At 38.6% G+C, this 16,664-nt stretch overlaps 1 protein-coding gene across 2 annotated transcripts; it reads left to right on the top strand.

The window, feature by feature from the left end:
- The first annotated feature begins 4,985 nt into the window (after positions 1-4,985).
- tmem54b (transmembrane protein 54b) lies at positions 4,986-15,370 on the top strand. 2 transcript variants are annotated; one of them, XM_061060415.1, is made up of 6 exons: positions 4,986-5,127; positions 6,986-7,182; positions 8,205-8,264; positions 11,064-11,255; positions 13,601-13,747; positions 14,679-15,370. In XM_061060415.1, the coding sequence occupies exons 1-6, from the start codon at positions 5,115-5,117 to the stop codon at positions 15,006-15,008; spliced, it is 939 nt and encodes a 312-aa protein (XP_060916398.1). In that variant the 5' UTR covers positions 4,986-5,114; the 3' UTR covers positions 15,009-15,370. The 2 variants fall into 2 exon arrangements, with proteins under 2 accessions (XP_060916398.1, XP_060916399.1); XM_061060416.1 differs by lacking the exon at positions 8,205-8,264.
- The last annotated feature ends 1,294 nt before the right edge of the window (positions 15,371-16,664 follow it).

The following is a 16,664-nucleotide window of genomic DNA, read 5'->3' as shown; positions in this document are numbered from 1 at the left end:
AAAAAGTGATAGATAGATAGATAGATCCTTTAATAATCCTTTACAGGAAATTACAGTGCCACAACAGCTTCAAGACAGATATAACACCACACATTTCATAAGATAGCTTCCATACTTAATAAGTTAAAATACAATAAAAAATACTAAAAAAAAAGTGCAATGTTATTTTTGTGCATTATAAAACCTTGTAGCAGCTGGTATACAAGACTTTCTGTATCTCTCAGTTTTGCACATTGGTGCGATCAGTCTCTGACTGAAGGTGCTGCTCTTGATCACCTTCAGGGCGTGGAGTGGGTGAGTGGGGTTGGTCATTATTGAAACCAGTTTGTTCAGAGTTCTGGCCTCTGCCGCCTGCTGATGTGCATTATAGTTGTTTTTCTAACACTGAACAGGTCACTTTATCATGTGTTTTATTTTTGTGATGATATTTTTTTGATTTTTTTCAGTTTGTATCACTGTAGAGGTTGTCTTAGTCCACACATTTATACTAATCAAATGTGTTTCTCAGAGTCACAATGTACTTTAGGGGGTCCCACTCTCCAAGGCTGAAGACTGGAGCCTCATTTGACTCCTTGCACAATTATTAGATATAGTAGAGGTAATGTATTCCCTGTCAGCCAAGGAACAAAAGCAAGTGTTTCAACATCAAAATGAGTAGCCCAAACCTGTCTGCTTCATCATCAAGAAGGATGGATACTTTGAAAGCTTTGTTTTCTCAAATCTTTTTTGAATCTATTTTTGAATTAATTAATGCATCATATAAACCCTATTTAGCACATTTTGTTGAAAAATCGTAACAATATTTCAGTACTGACCAGTCAGGAACTAATACCAAATTGGTACCGGTTCTCAATACCACTCTGTGCCTACTTGTTAGAAAGAGTGAGTACAAATCTATGTCCAGTGTAGGCCACATTAAGGTCCAAATCTGACAAATACTTTTGACCAGATACAGTTGTTTGTTCTCTTTACAGATGATGCAGGCCACCTCTTAAATGCTCAGAGATACTTTAAAAACTTTATCACAGAAAACCAGCACTCTGAAGCAATCTTCTTCAAAAAGTGTGTGCCACATAAAAAACTTCCCGACTTGACCATTACTTCTTTAAGGTGGACGTTCTTTATTAAGTTAACATTGGGTGCTCTTTTAACATTAAAAAGCAGTTGATTGGTTGGATTCATATCCCCAAAAAGAGAGGAATGTGTGAAAGCTGTCCAAGAAAGGTATGTCAAACAACAGAATGGGTATGCCACAAGGGTAAATTCTTAGTCCTTTGTTTTTATTATGTTTATTTATGACTTGCCGGCTGGCTTCCAGCATTATGCAGGCACATTGTCAGCATGAAGGATAAAGGTAAATACATTTTCAAATACAGTAAATACAAACTTACATTTTCTTAAACACTATACAAACTCAGGCAGCCCAAGCTAACATACATTCTATCAATTTCTTTCATTTCTTGTGACAGTGTGGGCTCAAGCCTCTGCAACAAAAAACTTACATCAGTATAGAACCAGGCTTGAAATAATGGACAAATTATCTACCAAAAACACAAGATATCGAACAGTTACCTATTAAGTTTTGAGCACTTAATACATTTATTTTTTCTCAAATGAGTGTCAAATGTATCCACATGCACTTCATCTCTGTGCAAAACATCAGTTTCTTGCTCTGTGTTGGAACCATGTTAAGTTGCACCATTGCTATCAAATAAATAAATTCAATTAATCAAAGAGCAAGGCCAGTTGTTTCTGGTGGCCTTAGCCTTTATGCTAAGCTTGTGATGACTGGCTGTAGCTAGTTTTTTTTAAAGATGGATAAAAAAAAAAGTAGTGTTGATGTTTAATCTTACAACAGAAAAATGATCCATATGTTATAACTTTTTACTTAAATGTGTTGTATTATACATACAAGGCCTTGCTGCTCTGGACACCTTTGCCGTTATGTGTGAATAAGTATTAAGCAATCTCTCTGCCTTTATATAAAGGTTCATCGCCAGCATATATGTGTTTACTTTGTATGATGTACCTTCCTCCCCTCTCACCTGTGCTTATAGTGCCATAAGTACTATAAAGTAGGCTCTATGTCTATAGGGCTCAGTTCAGTCTCATTTCAGTCCTCAGCTAATGCCTGCACATTTTGTGGTACTTGGGTCTTCTTATTCTTTTAGGTGGTCTACTCTAACATCTGAAACACTATGAACTGGTCCTAGTGGTCCTCTTAGTGGGGAGAATCTGGTCGCATTCACCCCACGAAGGTCGCATCTGGCTCAGCTTGCCTTCATTCTCATCTTGAGGGTGCTGTGGCCTTTGAGAAAGTCTAGTGGGTTTAGCTAAAGGTTACTGATGAGAAACCATGCAGCCTGGTGGTTGCCACAGCTGAGTATCAATTCGGGGACTGCATCCTTCCAAGGGCACATTTGAAGACTGATTGCTTTGTCGAGGGACTCTTTCAAAGTACGGCCAATAAATGACTCCTTTTCACGGGGTGCATCTGGTCTCTCTTTTGTGGCCGAACATATCACAAGATTCATTGCTCAACAATTCAAACAAAATGCCAGACTTTCAAGTGGCCGAAGACTACACTTATAAATGTTAGTAATTTGTTTCAACTGTGTCAAAGAGCTATCAATACAATATTTAGAAAACGGAAAGGGCCTTGAAAATCTTCAAATTATTTTTAAAATAATAGGTTATGTTATGTGACATCATTTTACATTTGCTAGTTTTGGTGCAGCAATCGAGGTGGGTAGGCAACAGCAGTGTGGCTTAGTAACAATAGGGGTAAGGGCGGGAACGGCTTGTGATACAAACAGGAAATCCTCTGTAGACAAGAACGTCTCACTTCAGTTTGGTCTGAGTCTACACAGGCTACAAAGGCTGGATACTTCATGACTGGGTCCATTGAAGGGTGCTAGCCTGGAATTTGAACACAGCAAAAGTCAGCTATCACACTTTCCCATCTAACCAGACTCTGGGCTCTTCAGCTAAACTCAGTCACCTGCCCATCCCTCCTTGTGGCCCTTTATGTGTCTTTTCAACAAGCAGGGAGAAATGTGTACCTGTCTACAGTAACACAGGTTAGAAGCAATGTAGCCTGTGGTGGACTTACTTCTTAAACTTGTTGTTTACGATAACTTTAAATGAATTTGGCATGCAAAATTAGAACAAACAGAAATGCGTCTGTTAAAGTTGAGGTTTTAAACTAATAGATTGTTTTTTCTTCAAAAAGTATGTAGCCTAATGCTTTCCTTCTAAAGAAATGTTGAGCTGAACATGTATGCATGTTTTTAAGTGTGATAATTTGTGAAATAAATTATGCGACATACAGTTTTGATGAGTTGTTACATCAAAATATGTTTTTTTCACCTGAATGGCCACCGAAGATAGGTAAAACTGAAATGTTATATCCTGAGTTATAAGTGTGGGAGAAAAATGTGTGGAATTTGCTTTTCAACGTGTTCCTTTTTTCATCCCTGTGCACTTAATTTTAATTTAAAAAATGAACTAATAAACAAATTATTTGTCATTTAGTTTGTGTTTTCCCATACAACTGCTCTTACAAAATCTGTTTTCAGCACAGGCATAAATCTGACACATCTTGGTATGCAGGCAAATGCAGATTCAAATGGTTGCTGCTTTCTCCTACTTTAACGGCATCATTTCTCCACCTGGTGGCACTAAAGGCATTTCAAATGACTTCAAAATATTTCTAAACAATGCTTGTCATATGTCATTATTTGTCATTTTTGCTTTTAGACTATATTCCTTAAGCCTCAATGCAATTTAGTCAAAAAAAAATAGAGTTCATATTCCCTTTTTCTGACTGCATGTGCATTGGCTCATCTGAAAGGGTGTGAGGGGGTCTTTGTCTTCTGAGCAAAAATAAGATATTGTTTTATTACTGAGTCATAGTCTTCTGTATTGAATGAAGGATTTCTTTATTGTTGACTTAATTGACAAACCTTTTATAACAGACAAAACAATGTTTCTAAGCTGAGATTTTACAGCAAAAAGGGAATGGTATGGACTTGAGTTTGTATAGCGCTTTTCTAGTTTTCTGACTACTCAAAGCGCTTTTACATTATTTTCATAATTGTAAATTGCATTAGTTTTGTTTTAAGCTCTGAGCTGATCCCTTATTTAGCCAACATTTATGCCGTTTTCAATAGGCCTATACCATCCCATGCCAAAACTTATTTTTTGATCATCAAGTCGTTTCCATGGATGAAACTGAACTCTTGACTGTTTGTCTGCGTCTTCTTCCCACTTGCTGCCTCAACACACACACACAGACACACAGACACAGACACACACACACACACACACACACACACACACACACACGCACACACTTTTCTCCCTATTATTTCTCATTGCAGTAGGCCAGTTTTGGAACAAATTGTGTCAAATGAACTTCTCCTATGCAGCATACAGCATCAAGAACACATTTGTGACAAAACAAATCATAGGAATAAATTAAGTGAACTCTGGTGTAGCCTTCTGGTGTGTAGGCTCCGCACGGCCGGTCTTTCTTCTGTAAAGAAAAACAGGGAGGTGCTGTAGGTGCACCTGCGCGTCGTGTGTTCGTTAAATTGTCAATGGACAGCTGTTTCAAAATAAAAGCATGATAACTATTAGTTTTAAGATACACTTAGGATAGGACATTTTTTCAAGTAGCCTATTGAAAAGAGTATTGCTCATGCATCATCTTGAAAATGCTAATATTCTTAACTCGCTTAGGCCTATACGGTTGCACTTTTTGCTTTTTATTGCCAAAGTCAAAACTTCAAAATACTGCAGGTAATTCATAGAATTTTTGGATAGTTTGTGAGAAAGTAGCCTACAATTTTCAAAATCTTCTCAGATTAACTGGCACACCTTTGATGATGAGCCAAATATAGGCTACATAAATCATGTGTCTGTCAAAACTGATAAACTTTCACAGACAATAAACTAAACTAGGGGACTTTACTTTGAAACTTTGAGCAGAGGCGTCACCGACTCACCCGTGCTGGGTCACAGCGTGCTTATTTGGGGGAAACAGATAACACGCTGCTCAGTTATTACCTTATGACTCGCTGTCAAATTGAACGAATGGTGACCTAACAGAGATGGCCAATAAGGGTATGTCTATAAAGTTTATTTCAACGTGCGTGTATTGCAGGCATTTGTTTGTTTAGAATTTTCGCATTGTTAATCTGGGTGTGTCAGGCACTCCACCTTGTAGATGATACACTATGGAGATATACACATGACAGACACAGCTGTATTAAAGTGATAATGAGTGGTACTCAACATTGATGCGTGTTTGAAATAAAACTAAATAGTGATAAAAATGCTCATCTTCTGAGCACACATCATTTTGTTCTCATTATCTCTGAGGATGAACAGTGTGAATGCAATGTGACATTAAATGAGTCGCCTCTATAGGTGGGTTGTCTCCTCTAAGTAATAAGATAAATGTGTAAGTAATAATTCCCAAAGCTGTGAAATTGTCTTGGTTGGATATGTGGATATGTGTCTTGGTTGGATATGGATATTTATGTGTATAATAAGATCAGACCAGATCTGTACTTCTCTGTTTCTGAAACGTACCTACATGCAATTGTGTTTTCATCAATTTCCTACTGTCTTCCAATCTGGTCACTTACCACTAAGGAGATTACTGAACCGATAGCACGACTGTACTATCGAGCTCTTCAGATCCACAGTAACCTCCCAAAGTGGTCACACCATTGCTCTGCACTCACACGCTCCAATGCCTTGACTTTCCAGAACTACATACACAGCCAACGCTATTACAAACTATCTTCAGATTAAAAACAGCACTTCACCAACACTTGCTGCACTTCTACCGACACATGATATGAGACAAGTGCGCCTCACTGGGTCAGTCTCACAGGCACTCATCCCAGTCCCTGCATACAAAAACAACTATAGGTCGGAAGTCCTTCTTTTAGACATACACCAAAATTTGGAATGACATTCCTCCATCACATTAGAACTTTGCCATCTACCTCATATTTCAAAAATACATACAAACGACACCTTCTCCACCCTTACACCTGCACTCATTAATTGTTCATGTACTGTTCGCAGCATTGTTTGTTTCTATTTGTCTGTATCTGCCTAGCCCATGCTAATGTCCTGTAAATAGGTTTGTCTTGATGTGTCATGAATGTTCCGCAGAACAGGAACCTGCTGGAAACCAGTTTTTAAACTGAGTCAGGCCCGTTAAACTGTAACTTAATGTTACTTTTAAACTTTCCTGTATAATAAATGAAATGAAATGAATATGTCAAATGTTGAGTAACCTAGTGATGAACATAGAAGTGCTATATTTAACCAAGCCTTTCTTTTAGTCACACTTTTTCATGAATAACAAAGTATCCTATTTTCATTCACTGATAAAAGCAGCGTTTTTGGGGGTTAAATAAGAATGTTAATTGTATTGGTTCAATATTTGTTTTTGTTTTTTTAACAGCAGTTGTTGATTTGTCAGACTTGCCCTCTTTGCTCAGGTCTTAATGTTATTTAAAAATCGATTTAAAAGTAGTTTCATACTTTTTGGGTTCAGCAGTGAACTCTTTGGGTGAGCTCCATCCTGATCAGCCTGCACTGGAGTTATGTGTTTTGCAGCTAATGATTAATAAAAGTGACATCTCACTGTGGTTTTGACCTGGGTCTGGTATCTCTGATCAATATGTTGGGGCTCATGACCGGGATGAAGGCCACCAGCCAAAAGGCATCGGTCTAATATAGTTAGTAAAGATGATCTCCATACTACAAGTGTCCCTGGAGCTTTTTGGCCTCTTCAAGCCCTTTTGGTAATTGGTGAAGTTGTGCCAGAAATCCCTGCTCTGTTCCTCTTATCAATACAACATGGACCAAACTGATGATGTAGCATTATGTGAAATCACTGCGACACCTTGTTTCTCAACTCTCTGCCTGGAGCATAAAGTTGTTTTTCTACTCTCCTCAGGAGTGTGTTGTGCCAACCTGGAGGATTCTAACGCCTTGATGAAGATGGGTCTAAGCATGGTCCTCATTGGTCATGTTAACTTCCTGTTGGGAGCGCTGGTGCACGGTGTGGTGCTCAGACCCATCAGCCTCCATAAGCAGGCCCGAGTCATAGAGTATGCAATCTCCAATGTGGTCGCTCTCACCTCCGGGCTTGTGGTGAGTGCACACAATACTTGATTCATACAGCATTTCTGCAATTTCAAATAGTGGTTTTGCGTGGAGTATAAGGGAGGCTGACAATGGACAACAAATTGGGAAAACTACAAACGAACTAATTCTCTGTGGTGTCAAGTAAAATTATTTTCCATCAGGGTAGTGGTTATGACCCCAAGTACAAACTGCAAATGCCTCTATGCCTTTTCAAAATGTGACTTTAAAGATTTTTCTCAAAGGGCTCTAGAAACTTTAAATAGCTTCACTATTTGAACGAACCACCATACTTTGGTCGAGTAGTAACAATTTATACCCTTTCTTTTTGTATGTAATGTTCACTGTTAAGAACTCTCCAATTGTAAAGCCTCATCACCCCACCCATGCAGACTTGACATTGAGATGGATAGTATAATTGGCATTGGTTGCATTAGCATATTTGGAATTACCTGAATGTCTTTCCATTAAGCAAACTCAGTATTTATCTTTTCTACAATGACATCATCGGCCTCATGCTTGATAATTGGTGACTATGTCACAGTCTCACAGAAGTACCTGTGGGCTCTCATACATGTCCAAGGTGTGAGACTAAACAGTAGTCAGCAGTTTAATTTCAGACAGCAGAAAGCTTCTCTGAGCTTAAGCTTAAACCTGAGACATTTAGTTTTTTCTTGTAGCGCTGTTAAGTTTAAGAGCCACTCTGTGATCACTTTTTGTTAAGCTTTGCAAAAACAGCTTCAAATACAGACATTGTACTGAAGGACATACTTGAAATACTTGTAGTGACAGCACAGTTGTGATGTTAACAGAAATGACCTTTTGACCTATCTTTGTTCTCATCTCCTATGCAACATTGTAAATGCTTCCAACTCAATGGGTTCTCCGAGGTTATAATTAAACACATAAATGATGATTATGACAATGATGATGAGGGTTTTTTTATGGGGTATTTATGTGATATCTAGCATGGAAGCATTGCCATATTGGTTGCAAATAAGCAATATGAATATTCTGTTTTGTCTCAACAGGGAATTGTTGTTGGCATTTTGGCTATTGTCCAGTCTAAAAACAAGAGGAGTAGAGGCCTGGTTAGTATCATGTATATTTTCCTATGATTGATTTTTTTTTTATGTCCTCATGAAATAAAAACACCCAAACTGACAGATTCAAGAGAGGGCCCTACCGATTTTCTTCTTTGATATATCTACCTGAACTTCACTCACAAACTCTTTCTCTTTTATATTTCACAGCTCTTTCTTCATTATCAGCATTTCTTTCTGTCTTCCCACACAGGAGGGCATAAAAAAAACCCTCTTTAAGCTTGTGCATGTTTCCCCAGGTGTCTGAATGCAGCCCTCAAGATCTAGCTTAGTTTCATTTTTTTGTTTTATATCTCTCTCTCCAGTCGTGCAGCACGACTTCCACTCCCTGTTTACTCAGTCAGCTGTCGGGCCGCTCAGACTAGACTGACGAGAACATGAGTGAACAGTATGAGTAAGCCCAGGCAAAGTCTCTGGGCTAAACCACTCCCATCCTCCTTTGTTAGTGAGAGCAGCTGGGACAGGCAGCTTTTTCTTTATTTTTCATCCATATGTTTAGCTTTTCAGTCCTGCAGACATCAAATAGGATAAATAATATATAATCCCAACAATCATTTTAACACAGCTTCTTATTTTATTGACAAATAGAGAATGTATGTACCAGTCTAGCCTTCTTTAAACTCATATACAGATATGTTTGTTTGTTTTTCCTGCTTAGATTAGAAAAACAAGTGAATTAATAATTTATGTTAAGACATTTTTGTCTTGAGTTGTTAACTATTTCCCAGTGCAGTCTTTTACAGAAGGGCTAACCCCTCCCCATCTTTACTTCATAAAGACTCAGCCTCACTGGGATGCAGTTTATATACCGAATCATGCCACTCCCCTGTCGGCAGCTAATCGTAATAATAGTGAGATGTCACAAGTGTTTTCTTTTAGCATTTCACAACTTTTTCATTCTTTTGTCAACACTATCCCTATTTTTTTTTAAAGACTTCTGCTATTGTGAAATTCAAAATGTGCATTTATTAGTCCAAAAACAAAGACATTTTTAAGTGTCAACATTTGATATGCTGTTTCTGTGCTGTCTTTGGGGTATGTGTTGTGAAAATCATCTCATTTTGTTTTTATCAAAATTCTACATTTTAATGATGATAATAATAATTTGAGCAACAACCAAACGTTTTAAGAAATGGAGATCTACTTGTTCTTCGGTTCTGATAGCTTTACTTTCTAACGCTGCAGCTTCATAACCAGAGTTTGCATTTGCTTGAATTGCTCTGTCTCTTTCTTATTTTAAGCATATGGCGTTTAAACATGAACGTCTACATGAGTGTGTCGATCCGTTATTTTCCAGACATCCCTGTCATGTATGCCTGATGGTAGTTGATAGTTGATAGTTGGAAAAACATCCAGAAAAAGGTTCATTTTATTTTTAAAATATTTAACAGAATTGAAGCTAAACACATGTCCCAAAAAGTATGAAAACGCACCAGGAATGTCATTATCAATAACAAATGCAAAAACCATTCTCCATCATTTGTGTGTGACTAACTGAACTAAACACTGAACTTTAGAGCAAGATGTAAAAAAAGCATGGTTTCATATTTTTTTTAAATTCTTGATGGTTTTACAGGAGGCAAAAATCTGTTTGTTGGGAACTATTTTCAACAGTAGGTTAATGTACATTTAATGCGGCAGTGAACGGTTACAGCAGTAGGATGGTGTATGTAGGATTGAGTAAAAACTAAAAACTACAGCGTGTATTAGTGAAGGAACATGTCAGCAAGTACATTAGTGTAGTTGACTGATGTGCTTTAATTGTTTTTGGACAACAATAGAGCTTTACAGCAGAGCAATAACACACATCAGGCTCCAGACACAGACTACAGTTACTAATAGATCAATAGGGCTGCATTCAGAGAGTATTTTCATGATCTGTTAATTAACTGATTATTATTTCAGATTAATTGAGGCCTTTTATTTATGAAAAAAACAACAGTTGTAAACAATCTTAACAATAGATTTAAAGTCGCGAAACATGGCATCTTTCAAATGTTCCTTTTGTCCAATCAGATGATTTTCTGCACTTCAATAAACAGCAAAAGATGAACGAAAGAAAAATAAAGAAATGTCAGAAATTATTCATTTCTGACATTTCTTTATTTTTCTTTCTTTCATCTAATGAAATCATCATTTTAGCTCTCAGGGCCATTTTATTTGTGGACATAGTCTTTTCATTTGAGTTGATGACAATAGGACAAGATGTCAAATATTGTCCACCTGATCCTTTAAACCTAACTGTAACCTGGAAGTGTGCCTACGTAGTAATCTTTCGTTCAAATCTGACTTTTATTCAAAATGTGACAACATCAGGATCATTTTTCCCCCTGACGCAGAGGAAATTATAATACTGTTTTGCTGGACTGAGTGCTTCTACTGATGATAAGTTAACAGATTGATTACCTGTGTACTGCCCCTTTAAGAATCTATTTGACTGTGATGAAGAACGATGCTGTGAAGGATTCAGGGTCCCTGAAATCTGGATTTAAAAGCAGTGAAATAATGAAAATCAATACCATGTCAAAGAAATACTTTTTAATATACTGATCACTTTTATCATTTATACTGATTTATATTTTGCATATTTCCTGTTTAACGTATTCGTTTTTTTCACTACTTCTCCTGTAAATGCCTTTTTTGTACTACTAAACGTATTTGTTGCTGTCACTTCTCTATTCACCGATGCAGATGCTACAGTTTCAACACTAGGAGAATTGATGCAGTCATCACTATTTTTGAAATCTCTGATTGTTTTGCTCTCCTTTCCCTTTGTTCCTTCAACAGACGTGGACACTTTTTACAGTCAGTCTGACTGCAGCTCTCATGGCGGCAGCTTCAGCCATTGGACTCACGATTTCTGTGGTGAGGGCCATCATTCATGGTGGACGAAGCCTCCTGACTCACTGCCGCTTCCCTGATGCCATTGGCTACTCGAGCATCACCAACGAGTGTCCCTTTGATCCCACACGCATCTATGTGAGTGTTTTGGTGTGAGAGACAGACACAGATCAAGACTTGAACTCTGATCTTTTCTGCAGCAGCTGGCTCTTTTTACAGTAGACTATTTTCACTGGGGGGGGGGGGGCGTTGTGTCTACACATCATAGTTGCTCTCTCCACTTTGTGTTAAAGTATGTCTGGACACAAGGTGTGAGGGAAATGTGACGCTAGGTGGTAGTCTTTTCTGTCACTCAGCCACGCTCTGCAGCCGGTGGGTTGGTGGCAGAAGTGCTGACCTGACCCTGTCCATCTTCTTCACGCTCTTTCCTGTTCTAGTGTGTTACAGATGGACTGTCAGACCTGCTCAGCCTCACAGCTGCAGGCACAAAGTAGCACGACTTTGGCATTTTAGCAAAGCATAGACTCTGAAGTCTGTCAGTAAAGTTCAGTTTTTTTCTTAAAATATACTCACACATGACGTCAAGCTGTAGATGCATACAGCGTAGATTTAGAGATAAAGATCAATGTCAGGCGCACTGACATGCACTCGTTAGGAAACAGGAGACTTTTTATTTTTGGAGTTACGAAACGGACAGAAATGAAATGTGTTCTCTTGACCTCTAAAACCAAACCAGACCATCAGGATAAAAAGTGTTTATTCTATTTAGTTATTATGTTTTTGCTACCTGTTTTTAACTATCATTGCCCCTTACAAAATGTGATGTTAGAGAAAACACCCTCAACTCCCTTTCAACGCAAAACAACTGGCTGCTGAAACCCGGAAAATGTTCAAACAAGAAAAACAATAAGGACAGCACTCCAAAATTGCAATTTTTGCCGGTTACACACTAAAGAAGAGCGTCTGCTCGAAGCGTCCGTGTGGCAATTTTGGAGTGCTGTCCTTATTGTTTTTCTTGCCCTTACATAATGTACAAGGAGTTCATTTCTACATTCAAGGAATGTCAACAACTTGTTCAGTTTCCATAACTACATACGTTGTCACAATCTGCACCTGTTGTGTGCTGCCATTCACCTCACTTACATTAAATATCATGTGACTTAGTGCTGGTGAGAAACATTTGTAAGATAGTAAAAAGGGATTTATGCAGCTCATTCAAATTGAGCACTTTTATTACAACAGGAAGTGTGTATTTAAGCCTTTAAAAATAATGTATTTAAAGTTAAATTATTTCTCTATATAGATTTATCTTTATTTTATGATACATGCTATATGCTGAACGTTCACAGCACAGAACGTTCAAAAACATCCAACTGAAACATTGACCTGTTGAGTTTTAATCCTTGATACTCTTTATTGTGCACCTATATTGAGGTTACAGCCATGTAATTGTATGTTTTAAGGTTAATCTTAAAAGGTTATGCTAACAAACAAAAATAAATAGAAGTCCTTAACACTCCAGTAAGGAGATTTTATCCAGTTATTAAAATAGCAGAATTTAATTACTAATGCCTCTAAATAACCTACAAAAGTGAAAGAGTCTATCAGAGAGAAAATGTTTTATTTCATTTTAGATATATTTGATATGTCAGTCATGCCTGTCGCGTTGGGTAGGTGAGACGCAGCACACTGCTGAAACAGCCTTTTCTAAAGTTTTTCCATACCATGGATTCATTGTGAGTTACCTACCAGAAAAAAAGAGGGATGAGTGTCAAAAAAACACTACTTACAAATGTGCAGGACAATATCTGCCAAGAGATACATTTCCACTCTTTGTCCACAGGGGTCGCCAAAAGTGACACAATCACAAAGTTCTTCACAGGTGCTTTAATAAGAAACTTAGTTTAGCTCAGAATCAGTACAGTTATATAACTGTGTTCTGGTCCACTGAGACAGCAGACCATGCTGTTCACTGAGAGTTGCCTATTAGCAAGGGACCTCCAATATGGCTGCCAGAGGGTGAATTGCATCCCTTGAAAGAATGACGTGGACTTCTTGCTCAGAAATTCGTAGTTGCCAAAGGCAGTAATGATACCTGTGCGAGGTTTATAATTTTTATTTTGTCCTTGTTGCAGATTTCATCACGCATTCCAAAGAAAGCTCCAAACCTTAAACTACAAACTTTTATTCTCTTTATAGTGTGCCTAACAAAAAGCAGCTGGTTTTCTTTGAAGTCCCTCTGTGCATCCTTCCTTTGATACAGTCTGCCCTGCATGTTTTATTCACAATGCTGACTCTCCTGTGCTGACTGAAATCCCCAAACCCACAGCTTTGTTTCGCAGCACTCCACACAGGTTCTGTATTGCATCATTACCCAAACTGTGGTCCTGTTCACGTATAGCTGCATTTGCCTCAAATTGTGTTCTTTATAGATCCAAGTGGTGACAGCCTCTAACAAACACCAATCTTCCATTCCTCCCCAGAGTACCACTTTGATCCTTTGGGTGCCTCTGATCGTGACTTGTGTCATCCAGATGGTGTTTTCTTCCCGGACCTTTGCTGCCTGCATTTCATTTCTTAATCTGCCTTGCTGTCATAGGAGAAAAACAACTAGGGACTATGGCAGAGCGGTAAGACTTCAAATAAAAAAATTCACTGTGCTGCCCCGATTTACATTAGAATTGCATGACTTCTGTGCCGCTAAACCTGTGCAGATGAGTCAAAAAGACACTGTTAAATTACCAGAACACATGCAGAAGGGTTAAATGCTCCCCTAATTGGGTTGCAAACCAAACAGTGTGTCAGTGCTCTTATATATATATATATATATATATATATATATAGACTTATTTAAAGAAGCCATAATGCAGTCATTTTGGGAGAAATGGCCCCTTTCTATGCAGATTGGCCTCATTACATTTAGCATTCATATTCACAAATGGCAGCACTAATAGCTACACACAGTTAAGACAAAAAAAACCAAACATTTGCTGAGAGTCTGTGGTGACTAGGCCGCAGTATTTATAAGGAATGTCACGCGCAACTTTCTAGTGATCAGGAGCTGCATGGCCTAAAAATATATCATCTTTATTCTTTACAGACTTCTGTTAAGTCTGTAAATATTACCTTGACATAATTATTCTCATCAGGAGTTAAATCAGTCTGGGCTGTCTGCGGCCCGGCCCTTCATCCACATTTGGAGAGTCTCTTTGTTTTTCTTTGAGTTGCCTTTGCTTGATCCATTCAGGGAGGTGCATTTTCTTTAAAAAATGTCTCGCATCGTTTTTTCCTAGTCGGTCCTCTCATAACGAACATGAAAAATGTGTCTCCTCCCATTCTTGGTCATCATCTTTATGTGGACAGAATTGGGCTCCGTGATCTTGAGAGCGCAGCCCTGCGCAGAGTAGAGGTGCAGATAGCTTCTGTCCACATTCAGATGCTAATCAAGAGAAAACTGCACGTATAGCAGGACAACGTTTTGGATGTGTTTGTGCCTGCACTATATGCTTTGTGAATTGGACATTGAGACAGAGCTGATAACAGGAAAACGTGTTTTTGCAGATCAATATAGTGAGGCCGATGGAGGAAGCACCCCTCTCTCACTATACTGAACCTCCAAGAAGCTACACTGAAACTCCAATAATCTACAACGAACCTCCAAGAAGCTACACTGAAACTCCAGCACGCTACACTGAAACTCCAAGATGCTATCGTGAACCTCCGAGGAGGATTACGGATCCTCCAAGGCAGAAGCAGAGACCTCCTCAGCCTCCGCAGCATCCTCCCCGTCTGCATCAGAGTCTTCCCCCCTCAGACAGGAGGCACAGGGCAGCAGAGCAACACCAACGGCTGGACAGGGGTTCCCTAGAAAGGTCGAGCTTTTGGATTTAACCACATCTGACATTCTAGAGCTTCTTGAAGACCAGTCGCTACTGTGGGTGTAGTAACAACTATTGGATTTGAACATCATGCCTCAACCCATACTGAAAAAAGGATGAACTCAGAACTGGAGATGTTGTTTTTTTTAGCAGTGTAGTGAATGAATACTTGATGTATACATTTTTGGAGGTTAAGTGTATTTGAAGAGAGTGCAGGATGCCAGTTATGTGAGTAAGTCTGTTCTATTTTATTACTTTGGAGGGTCACGTTATTCCTATCATGACAGACGGATGAGGCAAATCCTCCAAAGTGAGGACATGATGCAACTCCTTGTTTGCACAAGGGTTTAGATAAGTCAGAGTAAAAATAATTGTTTGACAATTTAGCATTTTATTTCTACATGTTTGCCAACGGTTTGATGGGACCCTTCTGAAGCTTGTGTGCTAACTACAAAGCTGGGATGTGCTTGAGCAGCGAGTGACTTAAGATCATTTTCACCCTTCACTTTTTGTGAAGGTTACATTATCCTTCCTATACTGTTAATTAATACACACGTAGAAATGTGTGAATGGCGGATTTGCGTGTATGATGTCTCACTCCAGGGAGTCTGAAAGAAGGGTTTCAGCATGTAGGTTCATCATTATGACATTTCTGGTTTTGTATGTTTTCTTTGTGTGTTATTTTTGCTTCTAGGTGCAGACTGAAACAGGCCAGGCTCAATGTTTAAAGATAAGGCATAAATTGTCACTTCTAACTCTTGGCAGGAAGGCAAGATACTTTGTCATGTTGAATCTTTACTTTCAATGTTTATTTATGACCCAAATGTGAAAATAAGGGAAGAAATAAAGATCCTTGAATATAAATTGATAGTTTACATAATATTTGCGTGGTTGCTTTCTTTCTGCAGCCAGATCAAGAGAAGGTTTCCTCAGAAACCAGTGCTGCAAGCTTTTGTATTCATTTCTTAAATAAAGTTTTTAATTAATGATTATGCAACTTTTGTGTTTCATCTGAACCTTTTTAGCCAGATTATTTGTTTTCAATACATGTCATGTTAACAGTGGCCAGACAGGTCTGACTGGATACACATGTTGACATCCCGACAGCTTAGCGCAAACACATCCACCCACGTCGCACCAGATGTGTATCACTGAGGACCCACAGTGCGCCTTGACAGAATGCAGCACTTTCACTTTGACTTGCGCTCCGCTTGCAGACCATACAAGCGCCTTGCCCATGGTAGACAAGTCGCTCCCAAAACAACCAGAAATGAGGAAACGGTGCACACAAGCAGCTTTGAAACACATAGGTATATTTTGCTTTCAGGTCCAACAGAACAATCATGACATCCTCATGTGAGGTTTTCATGCAACAGAAATATAGGAAGGAAGGAAAGGGAGGTTAGGAGGAAAGAAATTAAAAAAAAAAAAAAAAAGAGGGTGTAATTCTGCAACACAAGGTACCAGTTCATAAGAGGCAGTGAAAATAGAAAGCGGTTTCAGGTAAGGGTAAAGCAGTTGTTGTTCCTTATCCTACCAGCAGAAGGCAGTGACACTAAAGGATTTCCAAAGCAGAGGTGTGGCTGGTTAGGAAGCTCCTGTGCAAAGGTTTGGTACAAGTTAATCCCAGGTCAGGTCCTAATGTCAAATGGTTGCAGCCACACCATCA

The sequence above is a fragment of the Labrus mixtus genome, chromosome 16 (genome assembly GCF_963584025.1).
Source record: "Labrus mixtus chromosome 16, fLabMix1.1, whole genome shotgun sequence".
Classification (NCBI taxonomy): Eukaryota; Metazoa; Chordata; class Actinopteri; order Labriformes; family Labridae; genus Labrus; species Labrus mixtus.
Note: the sequence above shows the minus strand (reverse complement) of the source record. Positions and strands in the feature narration are given on the sequence as shown.

Coding starts and splice junctions, on each gene's coding strand:
- tmem54b (XM_061060415.1), top strand. Junction 8,265..11,063: donor ACAAGAGGAGTAGAGGCCTG/GTTAGTATCATG, acceptor TTCCTTCAACAG/ACGTGGACACTTTTTACAGT. Junction 11,256..13,600: donor TTGATCCCACACGCATCTAT/GTGAGTGTTTTG, acceptor ATTCCTCCCCAG/AGTACCACTTTGATCCTTTG.